The sequence below is a fragment of the Oncorhynchus gorbuscha genome, linkage group LG14 (assembly GCF_021184085.1).
Source record: "Oncorhynchus gorbuscha isolate QuinsamMale2020 ecotype Even-year linkage group LG14, OgorEven_v1.0, whole genome shotgun sequence".
In the NCBI taxonomy this organism is placed as follows: Eukaryota; Metazoa; Chordata; class Actinopteri; order Salmoniformes; family Salmonidae; genus Oncorhynchus; species Oncorhynchus gorbuscha.
This window is the reverse complement of record NC_060186.1, coordinates 20731667-20744798: the sequence shown is the minus strand read 5'-3', so window position 1 is coordinate 20744798 and position 13132 is coordinate 20731667. Positions and strand designations below refer to the sequence as shown.

General features: G+C 45.7%; 1 protein-coding gene and 1 pseudogene across 1 annotated transcript; one reads left to right on the top strand and one right to left on the bottom strand.

The window, feature by feature from the left end:
* Positions 1–13132, bottom strand: part of LOC123995502 — a 119890-nt pseudogene that overhangs the window by 84161 nt on the left and 22597 nt on the right.
* On the top strand, positions 389–11160 carry gpr22a (G protein-coupled receptor 22a). The gene is made up of 5 exons (XM_046297453.1): positions 389–773; positions 3382–4382; positions 5250–5376; positions 5699–5845; positions 6124–11160. The coding sequence occupies exons 3-5, from the start codon at positions 5254–5256 to the stop codon at positions 7207–7209; spliced, it is 1356 nt and encodes a 451-aa protein (XP_046153409.1). The 5' UTR covers positions 389–773; positions 3382–4382; positions 5250–5253; the 3' UTR covers positions 7210–11160.

Here is a 13132-nt window from a genome sequence, read left to right as displayed (position 1 = left end):
TAAATTGTTATTTTCAAATACAATTTCTTGGGCTTAGTTATGGTCAATTTTCAGTGTACATTATAATTGCAGTGTACATGATAATAATTATAATAAAATTATATTAATATAATAATAATGTCCCGGCCCCCGACCATCCGCTCCAACAAAAATCGCCCCCAGGCTAAATCTACTTGAATACCCCTACACTAGACACAATACTACACTGAACTAAAGACTGCTCAAAGCTAATGAAAGGATGAAATGAGGGACCTGTTACATGAGACCAATCAGAGGAAAGAGGAGATGTAGAGAGGGGGAAGAGAGAATAGGGAAAGAGAGGGGGTTGATAGAGAGAGAGAGAAGAGAGAGAGTGAGAGAGAGGGAAAATGTTGAGCGCGAAAGGATGATACAGAGAGAAATAGAAAGTGTGAGAGACATGCTGGCAGAGAAGGGAGGGAGGATGGGCGAGGTGAGTAGGAAGGGCTATTAGTGCTCCGAGACAGAGCGAGTGAGAGTGAGAGTGGGAGAGGAGAGCACAGCACAGCCAGAGAGCAGACCAGTGATCTCTCTACTCCAGCCTGGATCCTTACACACCCTGAGGACTTAACTACACCATCTTACCCGTCACGCAAAGCCAGAAACCGCCTCAGCGGCTTCAGGTCCTTTTCTTTCGCTCTCTCGCCCTCCTTCACTCTACCTGGGAGGGAGTGTTCCACCTGGCTATCTATGCTGACAGTGCTGTGAGGTAGAGGACGGAGACACACACACACGCGACTACCTCCGAGGACAAGGTAAACATCTATCACTGCACTGATTCCTCCATTCTCTGTTACAATTGCGCGCTTGATAATGAATGTCAGTGTGTAACACTGAAGCACATAAATGCATTTCAGATGCGTTCAAACACAAACTCAAGATGACAACAGTAATGACTTCTTGCCAAAAGCACTCTCATTTTCTACCTCTACTGAACCGTGAGGACCGGTTGTCAAAACACAAAACGCCACCATACTGTACAGTACGTGCACACTATCAGCAGAGTTCAAAAGAACAACTAGAGCAAAAAGCCTGCAAACTTCTCACTCGTATTGTACCAACAGACAAAGAACCACCAGCCGTGTGCACTCACTGCACGTACAGTACCATAGCGCTCTAGTATCGTCTCTGCCTGTCTGCTCCGCCAGCCAACAGTCACACAGTAGACATAACTCGACCAATACAGCACACAGTCTCATCCAAAGGGATTATATTTCTGCTCCTTCTCCTGCCTGCCCACTTACTCAACACTCTGATAATGTTAAGCATCACTTATGAGCGCGGTGTCTCTGAAGCCTTGCTCTTAGCGTGGAGCGGAGCACGGGGGCTTTTGTGCAAACACACCATTCTCATAACAGCCTGAGCCTTCCATTCATCTCACACACACCCACCCACCCACCCACCCACCCACCTTCTCAGAGTGTACTGTGAGCTGTCATGCGTGCAAGTGAATAACTGAAAGCCAGTGGCTTAACCTCTGCGTGAAGTCCCACTGCATGAAATTACAGAAACAAAACCATAATCTCTGTGACATACGGATCATACACTGTCATATGCTCTGTGTCATACGGATCACACACTGTCATATGCTCTGTGTCATACGGATCATATACGGATCATACGCTGTCATATGCTCTGTGTCATACGGATCATACGCTGTCATATGCTCTGTGTCATACGCAGTTACATGCTTTGTGTCATACGGATCATACGCTGTCATATGCTCTGTGTCATACGGATCATACGCTGTCATATGCTCTGTGTCATACGGATCATACGCTGTCATATGCTCTGTGTCATACGGATCATACACTGTCATATGCTCTGTGACATACGGATCATACACTGTCATATGCTCTGTGACATACGGATCATACGCTGTCATATGCTCTGTGACATACGGATCATACGCTGTCATATGCTCTGTGTCATACGGATCATACACTGTCATATCCTCTGTGACATACGGATCATACACTGTCATATGCTCTGTGACATACGGATCATACGCTGTCATATGCTCTGTGTCATAGGGATCATATGCTCTGTGTCATACGGATCATACGCTATCATATGCTTTGTGAAATACTGATCACACACTGTCATATGCTCTGTGACATACGGATCATACGCTGTCATATGCTCTGTGCCATACGGATCATACGCTGTCATATGCTCTGTGTCATAGGGATCATATGCTGTCATATGCTCTGTGACATATGGATCACACACTGTCATATGCTATGTGTCATAGGGATCATACGCTGTCATATGCTCTGTGACATACGCAGTTACATGCTTTGTGTTATACGGATCATACGCTGTCATATGCTCTGTGACATATGGATCACACACTGTCATATGCTCTGTGTCATACAGATCATACGCTGTCATATGCTCTGTGTCATACGGATCACACACTGTCATATGCTCTGTGTCATACGGATCATACGCTGTCATATGCTCTGTGTCATACGGATCATACGCTGTCATATGCTCTGTGTCATACGGATCATACACTGTCATATGCTCTGTCATACGGATCATACGCTGTCATATGCTCTGTGTCATACGCAGTTACATGCTTTGTGTTATACGGATCATACGCTGTCATATGCTCTGTGTCATACGGATCATACGCTGTCATATGCTCTGTGTCATACGGATCATACGCTGTCATATGCTCTGTGTCATACGGATCATACACTGTCATATGCTCTGTGTCATACGGATCATACACTGTCATATGCTCTGTGTCATACGGATCATACACTGTCATATGCTCTGTGTCATACGGATCATACACTGTCATATGCTCTGTGACATACGAGCTTGTCTCTTCTCCCAGTAGCACTGCTAGTCTCTGGCCCTCTTAAGCTTCTGTTCACACACAGACAGACAGAGCAAAAGATGGAGAGAGAGAGAGATGAAGAGAGAAAGAAAGAGAGAGAGCGAGATGACAGAGGGAGGGAGCCTGCACGAAGGACCAGTTCAAAGGCTGAGGGCTCATTTGTCAAACAAATGCATGACAGGCCTTGAATAGCCAAAGGTATAATAAGTAAGACATCCACTAGGAATCAAACAAGAGTCAGATCACCTTTCTCTGTGTCTCTCCATCTCTCTCCATCCCCTTTTCTAGGGGGGGGGGGTTAATTCAATACAAACCCGATTAGAGGTTATTAACAAAACACACAATGACAACAGACAGGCAGATCTATCACTGGGTTGATTTAACGTACTGATACAGCTCAGACTGTCTGGACAATGATCATTTGGGGCTGAAATATCATGACACACTTTCTTCTCATTCATTATCCTCCTTTCATTTACGTCTCTTCCTCTCTCCATCTTTTTGTTCTCCAGGACGACGATTGAGGGAGGAAAAATAAACGGAAGGATGATGTCATCCCCTGATTTGTCCCACTCTCCTACTCTGTGACGGAAAGAGAGAGAGAGAGCGCGCACCAAATGCCACATAGCTGATGGCCCAGTGTTGTAATATATTCTCCTCTCTCTCTCCAAAGCAGCTAATGACCTTCCTCTCAGCCTGGTCTGACTGTGTATAAGGTGCCACAGCACTGAGGTGATCCTGCCTCACCCCAGTGGAATTACAAAGTGTGAGGAGACGGAAACGCCATTGACCTTTACTCTCCTCTCCGGAAGGTGATGGAGGGGTGTTTCTGAAGGGTGCCGGAGGGAATACGTACAGAAGGAAGAGGGGAGGACAGTTGAGTATCAGCCAGGCACTGCTCTGCCTCTGTTAAGATCCGAGGAGGACAACAGATCAAATAACAAAAGGACGGAAAGCAGCTGCCTAAAAGACACCATTCATTTAGTAAAACCACGTGGTTGGATGCTACGATGCACATCCTCTCCCTGCCCACCGCGGACCACGAGTGCGCATGTTCCTGCGTTTAATGAATCCTCGGCGCTTTCCCCAAACCGGAATACAGTGTTTTTTATTGGATATACGAGAGTATAGGGCAGTCCTCTGTGATCCATCACTGTTGTATACAGCCTCTGGGTAAAGTAAATGGAGAAATATTTTGAAGGTGGACTGGTCTTTCTCTCATGGTGGAGCTGAGTTTGAAATAGAAGAAGGAAGGATTCATAGAAACGCAGTTTCAGTTGGCCCCAACTGCACTCATTTGCATCATAATACTCCCATTATTTAGACAAAAAGCTGCACCATCAGGATTAAAAGTGCGCCAAGTGGAGATTTACTGCATGAGTATTACTACTACTACAAAAGCATTACTACTACAGAACTATGGTTGGTTCTTGTGATTTCCTGTCGGGGCCTCAGAAAGTCGGCTCCGGCTGGTTCATGGACTCTTGAAGGGGAGACGGCACACGAGGGAGAGGTGAGTACAGTGTGTCTGCAATATTAATGCCTATTGAGCCACAAAAGGACTGTCTGCTTTCTGGATAGTTTCTCTGGACATGACCAGCCTCTGGGCAGATCACACGGGAAACTGTGTTATATCTAGACATGAAAGCAAAGCAAGGACGTTCATGAAGCGAAATACCTAAAGAACATGGACACATTGATCAAAAGTAACCACAAACGCAACTCTAAGCCTAGCGTAACAACAAAACACTGACACGACCGACTAAAGCGAAGCACTATTAGTTTGAGTCAGCTAACAAGGTAACACTAGATAAAAAGGCGTCAGCAATGAAGGGATAAAGGGAGTGTACTCATTTTCACTCTTTCCACAAAGCGAAAATCTTATTATCACACACGGCAGAACACCTTTTTTTTTTAAAGCACAGCGGAAAACTGTGGAAATTGGCCTTTTTATTTTTAATTGCCACCTTTTGAAAGATTCCATCAAGATGACATCACAAAATCAGTTTGAGATTTAAACTTCCACACTTGAAAAGGTTCACACATTGGCCACATTTCACACTAAATGGAATCCCAGTGAGGTACAAATACACTCAGACAAATTCACAAAGACAGCCAGACAGATAGATAGACAGATCAGCTAGATGGAATAGAAATAGCCTCTTCCACACTGTTGTATGCTCCCATATAACCTAGTTCATCAGGAAATTACAATGAGACACGTAAGACAAGGACGAGAGGCAGTCAGTAGTCATGCATACGATACACTTCTGTGGTGAAACACAACACCTTTCTCTCCCACTATACATAAGTTAATGCAATCAGTCTCTGGCCTGATCTTTCTCTCCTCCTCTCTCTGTGTGTCACCATGTCTCTCTAGGATAATGCATACCCCTCCTGTGCTGATCTCAGAAGCCACCATGAGCAACGTGACTGTCCTCGACACCTCAGAACCCTCTGACCTTGATATGACCCAGTCTGCCATCCCCTACCCTGTCAGCTTCCAGGTACATGCTTACATGTATACCACTTCTACTTTAATTAAGAAGGTAAATGTAGTTCAATGTCAGTTATCGTGAAAGCAGATAGCACGATTAAAGCATATCGCAATGAAAGCAGATATCACGATTAAAGCATATCGCAATGAAAGCAGATATCACGATTAAAGCATATCGCAATGAAAGCAGATATCACGATTAAAGCATATCGCAATGAAAGCAGATATCAGTATGAAATTGGTTATCTCGACACAAACAGTTTTTACAATACTATTATTGTGATACTATGATTATCGTAAAAACAAAATGCTATTACCCTCCGGATTTCCAGGTGTCGCTGACAGGGTTCCTGCTGCTAGAGATCGTGCTGGGCCTAAGCAGCAACCTGACAGTGCTGGTCCTTTACTGCATGAAGCAGAACCTCATCACCTCCGTGTCCAACATCGTCACCATGAATCTGCACGTCCTAGACGTACTAGTGAGTGTCAGTCTTTGATGTTTCCATTAGGCACAGACCTCGGATCAGTTAATACATTGAAAATACAAACTTTAACCATTGGGAGGGAAAACACAAAACTGACCTTAAATCAATGTTTAGGGACAATTCCAGTGAGTGTCTTGAATGAGATGATTGCAGTGCAATTATTCTGTGACAAATCTCAAGATTCTTCAGGAAGCAGGCCACTATATCTGCTGTAGAAGGAGACAAATTTAACTAATGATAATCCTAATCCTTATTTATCTCTCTGGTTCCAGGTTTGTGTGTCTTGCATCCCTCTGACTGCCGTGGTAATACTCCTCCCCCTAGAGGCTGATACGGCGCTGGTCTGCTGCTTCCACGAGGCCTGTGTCTCCTTCGCTAGCGTGGCCACTGCCTCGAACGTGCTAGCCATCACCGTCGACCGCTACGACATCTCAGTGCGTCCAGCCAACCGCATGCTAACCATGGGCCGCGCCGTGGCTCTGTTGGGCTTGATTTGGGCTATGTCCTTCTTCAGTTTCCTGGTCCCCTTCATGGAGGTGGGCTTCTTCAGCGATTTTGGCTCGGAGTCCGTCAACCAGACTGCAGTCGCCTCTGTGGTCCATACGAACGAGTACTACACAGAGCTGGGGCTGTATTACCACCTCCTGGCTCAGATCCCCATCTTTTTCTTCACGGCCGTAGTCATGCTGGTGACCTACTACAAGATACTCCAGGCCCTGAACATCCGCATCGGGACGCGCTTCCAACACAACCAGCCCAAGAAGAAGCAGCGCAAGAAGAAGACCATCTCCTTGACCACCGCAACGCAGGTGGAATCTACAGATGCATCCCAGGGCAGCGGGGCGGTCAGAGGGGGCGGAAACCCACCTGCTGTCCTGTCGATGCGGACCTCTGTCTCCGTCCTCATGGCTCTGCGCAGGGCCGTTAAACGCCACCGGGAACGGCGGGAGAGGCAGAAACGCGTCTTCAGGATGTCCCTACTCATCATCTCCACCTTCCTGCTCTGCTGGACGCCCATCACAGTCCTCAACACAGTCATCCTCAGCGCAGGGCCCTCAGACTTCACGGTCAAGTTGCGGTTGGGTTTCCTGGTCATGGCCTACGGGACGACTATCTTTCACCCACTGCTCTACGCCTTCACCAGGCAGAAGTTCCAGAAGGTGTTGAAGAGCAAGATGAAGAAGAGGGTGGTGTCCGTGGTGGAGGCTGAGCCCATGCCCAACAACGTGGTCATTCACAACTCCTGGATCGACCCCAAGAGGAACAACAAGAAAGTCACCTTCGAGGAGACTGAGGTCAGGCAGAAGTGTCTATCTTCCCAGGACCTGGAACAAAACAACATCGTCTGTCAACCTTGATAAGGCGGCAGGGTAGCCTGGTGGTTAGAGCGTTGGACTAGTAACTGGAAGTTGCAAGTTCAAATACCCGAGCTGACAAGGTACAAATCTGTCGTTCTGCCCCTGAATAGGCAGTTAGCCCACCGTCATTGAAAATAAGAATTTGTTCTTAACTGACTTGCCTAGTTAAATAAAATGTAAAAAATTAATAAAAAGGAGATCGTGAAGATCGGCTTGGAGGCACTTGTTAGGCCGAAAGACATACCTCTCAGCAGAGGTGGCAGAGTGGGATAATGGGATGTCCATCTTCAGAGGAAGTGGAATAAAGACCATTTCTGAGAAGCCATTGAATATCTGCATGGCTCCAGGGAGTTGGTAGACATGCGTCTGAGCCAAGGTCAAGATCGAACAGCTTCTGTTCAGAAGATGTAGAATAAGACAATGTGGATTATGAGGACGTGAAATAAGAATAAAATGGAATAAGCAATGGACACTCATACAAGGTGACAAAACATTATCAGGAACCAACTCATTTAAAAAGGGGAAACCACTTATCCAAAGCAGTAATGTAAATGAAAGTGTTTTACCTGTATAGTTACCCTAAAGGGGATCATGTGTTACTATTTATTGGAAGAGGTTGATGTGGCGTCAAGGACAATTTAAACTAAGTACCGTACTGCATGGTGTTGTTATAAAACGTAACATAATTATTGTGTATAGTCATGTACAGTGTATAGAATAAATATATGTTTACAACAGATAAAAGGAAAGATTCACCCATTTTGATTATTATATGAAATGTGTGCATCTCTGAGCTATGAGCAAAATGCATCATACCAGCTGTGTTTCTGCCTGCTTGAATGGCTAATAGCTCAGATAAACAGGAAAACATTCAATGACCCCTGGAATCGATAGAACCCAGCTCAGAGATAGACAAATATGATAGAACATTTAAAAATGGGTGACTCTTTCCGTTAAAGCCCTAAGTATTTGTCCTTTTATAATAAATAACGTGAAAAAAGTGTAGAGGGGATTCTACTGGGTATTCTGGTTAAAGGGTCTTCTGTCACATATTCTCCACTTTATTACGCTTTCGTAAACTTGTCCACTTAGGCACTGAGGACATCTAGCCAGTGTAAAGCCACAAATACTTACATGTGAAATTCCACTTCCCATTTCCTGTCCTCTGAGAGTGTCTTTCCATGTGCCTGTTATATGTGTGATTTAGTGTAAGATGGAGGGATAGAAAGAGGCCAGCAGCACTTTGCAACCTCAGCGAGAGTCTGCAATCTGAAACTAATCACAGCATTACTAAGACGTGACCTTGTGATTTCAACACATAATCAGCGCCTGTAGCCTAACCATCCTAAGGTGACTCCAGCTGCTCTACCGGCCATAACACAGCTGTTATGTTGCTTCTCTTATTATCTAGCCATCTAGCCACAGGTCGGGGTGAAGAGAACAACATGGCTGCCAAAACTGGAGCCTGCTTCTTTTCATAATCACACTGAGGCCAACTGGCAAATCAATCTGTATTTTCTGGTTGGAGTTGGAGGACACTGAGTGAGTGAGTGAGTGAGTGAGTGAGTGAGTGAGTGAGTGAGTGAGTGAGTGAGTGAGTGAGTGAGTGGGTGAGGGAGGACTCAGACCTACTGTGGGCCATAGCGCTTAGCAAGGATGGGGCAAGTGGGGGTGATTGTGAAGGGGTCTGGTCACGGGCTATGAGGTACTGATACAAAACACTCGCCACAACACTTGCCTTTGCCGAGCTACCCTCTCTCCCACGCTTGATGCCTTGTGATTACCAAGGCTAGGACTGCTAGCTAGATGATAACGGGTGGCTGTGGCAGGCGACGCATCACAATCACTCTCCCTTCCCGCCACCATCATGACACGGCAAGGTCATGGTGGTTTTCCCTCTTCTGCGTCGGAGAGATGCTGTCACCGTCTCACACACACACAATACCTATGCACTATACCTAGCAATCTATTCCGCTGAAAGAGGGCATATAGAAGCTAGGAAGGGGAGGGGATGTGAGAAAGTTAAACACTTGGCTCTATTATACCATTGAATTACTCATATTGCCTCATATACTGTAATGCATTCACGGCTAAACACATTCTGACATTCAATGTCCTTGCAATGTTTGTATTGGGCAAGTGTGTGTAAAAATGAACATCCCTCCCATATCTCTCGGCCAATGAGATAACAGGATACATTTCTTTTGAGAAATTATTTTTTGATGAGGGGATGTTGACAACTTGTGGGGTGTGGTCATATGCCACATCAGTCGAGGCACCATGTGAGGTCAGGAAGAGACCGGGGTGCAAAAATAAACTGCGTGGAACAGTTTGGCGGAGCGTCATACTGCCACTCTGTAGAGATCATAGAGTGGCTGTATGCTTTGGGTATGGAATGCAGCCAGGCTTTCCGTTTTAGAACCCTCATCGGACAGCCCCCTGAGTCTCCTAAAAATCAATCCGTCTCCATGTGCATTTTAAGAGACAATAATAAGCTGGGGTACTTGGTTGACTGTTTGCCAGCAAGCAGCACTAAAGGCAGTTTGGCGAAGTTGATTGAAGAGCCATCTAACTGTTCATTACAGGTTGGCTCGCTCCTCAGGCGCCATTACTAAATGAAGGCAAGAACCACTTGTCTATATGAAGTAGATGAGTAACGCATAGACAAACCAACACTGTACCACAATCTTCACAACTTGACTGATTTTCTATGCCTACATAGAGGATGTGCACACTGCACAGGTTCACAAAGGTTAGATTCCAGGCTACATTTCATTGGTCGGAAACATCAAGCCTATTCTTTATATAAGACTCGGCTATCGGTCTCTACATGAGTAGAGTGCCGAGGAGGATACATTGAACCACTATCCTCTCTGAAGTAGCAGTAATCTCGCCTGTATAAGCGATCAGTCTCACAGAACTCTGAGTCATCAGACCGGAGAGGAGCAGAATTCTATTCTAGAATGAGATGAAGAAAGATGAGCCGAGACAGAGATGTCAAAACCTCCAACATTCTTCAGGAAATATAGACCTATCAGCATTGCCAGCTGCGGAGCCGAATGGATTGGAACAATTTGTTTAACTTCTCATGAATACTTCCGAGGGTGTTTGGTGACATCATCTTAATCCTTTACGTCATCTCGGGTGCTACCTGGAAAACTAGTCGGAGTAGGCCTATCTGACTGAAATATCCACCTCTGGTACTTGGACCACATCATTTCCCACCTTCTTAGCTCACTTACTGCACACCAGGCCACTGCTCTCTCTTTCCATCTCTCACTCTCTCTATACAGCATCTCTCTCTCCTCTGTTCCCTCTCCCTCTCACCCAACACTCAGCCCAGGGTCGCACATGGCTGATAAGAGGAGGGCTTTTGATTCCTGAGGCCATGCGTGTTCTAGTGTTCTGGAGTGTTCTGTGTGCCAGGGTTGTTATGTAAAAGGTTGTTGTGCATTTGTCGTGTATGACCAAAAAGGGTCTAGCTCATTTGAGGAGAGTTGTGGTGTGGTGCTGGGCCTCGCAATGGCTTAGCCAACTGCCACTCACACTTTGCAAATAAATTGAACACAATGAATTGCCTTTCCATCCCCATTCTTTCTTCAATCTTCCCTCTCTTCTCTCTTATCCCTCATTCCTTCCCCCCCTCTCCCATGGGAGTAGCCGCTGTCTGACTGACATTCAGGACCATTGTGTCATTATAGCTGGTCTCTAGGGCTGGCTGCTGTGACTGACGGTTACCACAGTGACTGACACTTCATCTGCTTTGACTGACACACAGGGGCTGTGGTCCAAAACCGGAGGAAAACAATAAAGCCGAGATATGAGAGGAAGACAACATTGACACGGGTAGATTAAAATAAGTCAAAGATATTGAGTCAAATGAGACAATGCAATACCACCGGGTTATTGTTCGATAATAAAGTCCCACGCAGTCTCATTGAAAATAAAATGACCAAAAATATAAACGCAACATGTAAAGTCTTGGTCCCATGTTTCATGAGCTGAAAAAAAGATCCCAGAAATGTTAAACACGCACAAAAAGCTTATTTCTCAAATGTTGTGCACACATTCGTTTACATCCTTGTTAGTGAGCATTTCTCATTTGCCAAGATAATCAATCCAACTGACGATGAGGCATTTCAAGAAGCTGACTAAAGAGCATGATCTCTACACACGTGCACCTTCTGCTGGGACAATAAAAAGCCATTCTAAAATGTGCAGTTTTGTCACACAACACAATGTGACAGATGTCTCATTCCTTCATGCTGACTGCAGGAATGTCCACCAGAGCTGTTGCCAGAGAATTTCATGTTAATGTCTCTACCATAAACCGCCTACGACTTCGCCTTAGAGAATTTGGCAGTACGTCCAACCGGCCTCACAACAGCAGATCCACGTGTAGTCGCGTGGGCCAGCAGTTTGCTGATGTCAACGTAGTGAGAACAGAGTGCCCCATGGTGACGGTGGGGTTATAGTATGTGCAGGCATAAGCTACGGACAACAAACACAATTGCATTTTATGGATGGCAATTTGAATGCACAGAGATACCATGACAAAAACCTTGAGGTCCATTCATCCACCACCATCTCCTAATGCTTCAGCATGATAACGCACGGCGGCATGTCAAAGGATCTGTACACAATTCCTGGAAGCTGAACATGTCCCAGTTCTTCCATGGCCTGCATACTCACCAGACAAGTCACCCAATAAGCAGGTTTGGGATGCTCTGGATCGACGTGTACGACAGTGTTCCAGTTCCTGACAATATTCCGCAACGTCGCACAGCCATTGAAGGGAATTTGGACAACATTCCTCAGGCCACAAACACCAGCCTGATCTCGTTCCTTATATGAACTGTAACTCAGTAAACTATTTGAAATTGTTGCATGTTGCGTTTATATTTTGGTTTTATAGTTTGTTTTCCATTATAAGTAGCAGATTTACGTAGCAGATATTGAACGCTGTAGTAAATTTGATCCAAGCCAAAGCCAATCCTACAATATATGGCTACGCTACACAGTCCAACTTCAATGCAAATAAAGGGAATAGCAGCTTCTGATTCCGTCCTCAACAACAGCAGGCTGCGCTCTCTCTCTCTGTATGTGTGTGTGCGTCCCCTCCACCCCGCCACTGCATCCACTTCAATCACTTTATTACATTCACCCCCCCCCCAGTCACCTCCATCCATGCATCCATCCCTTGTTTACTCACTCTTGTTCTTTCTCCACCACCACCCATCCCCCATCTGACCTCCTCTCCCTCTTCGTCTCCTCCTATTCACGCTATCCCTCCGTCTCTACTACCTGCCCAGTGCTACAGGCTGACAGAAGAAAGCACTCCAAATCACATTAGGCTGTGCTGTGCTGTACTGTGTGATTGTATTAGGCCGGCAGCAGTATCAGGCCTGTAACTCAGGCCGATTATGATGTCCTGGCAGTAGAAGAAAGGGGGCTAAGAGTGGACTGAAGACCGATTGGCCAGGGCGGAAAATGACTGGCTGGAGATTGATTTCTGGCTCCGTTGAAAAGCTTGCTAAAAGCAAAACAGGGAAAGGGAGGTGTCTTGAGAGTCAAGAAAGAGGGAGAGGAGGAGGAGAGACAGCATGATGCCAACAAGAGAACAGTGACTCAACCGGCTTCCGGCTCCCATTCAGGCAGCAGTCTGTATCGAGGTGGCCATTCATTGTGCTTTGCCAGTCTCATTGTACAGTAGATCATTGGCTAGTTCAACAGGTAGGCCTAAAAGTAGACTACCGCCAACACTCACCCTTAAAAACAATTGTATAGTTGAAACCAGATTGGACAGGATTGGTCCTGAAACCCTCCACAATAACAATTTCTGGTATTGACGGAGCTGGGAAACCCCACATGAAGTGAACTCAACACTGAACACACTCAAATCAGCTCTACGGGATGAGAAGTT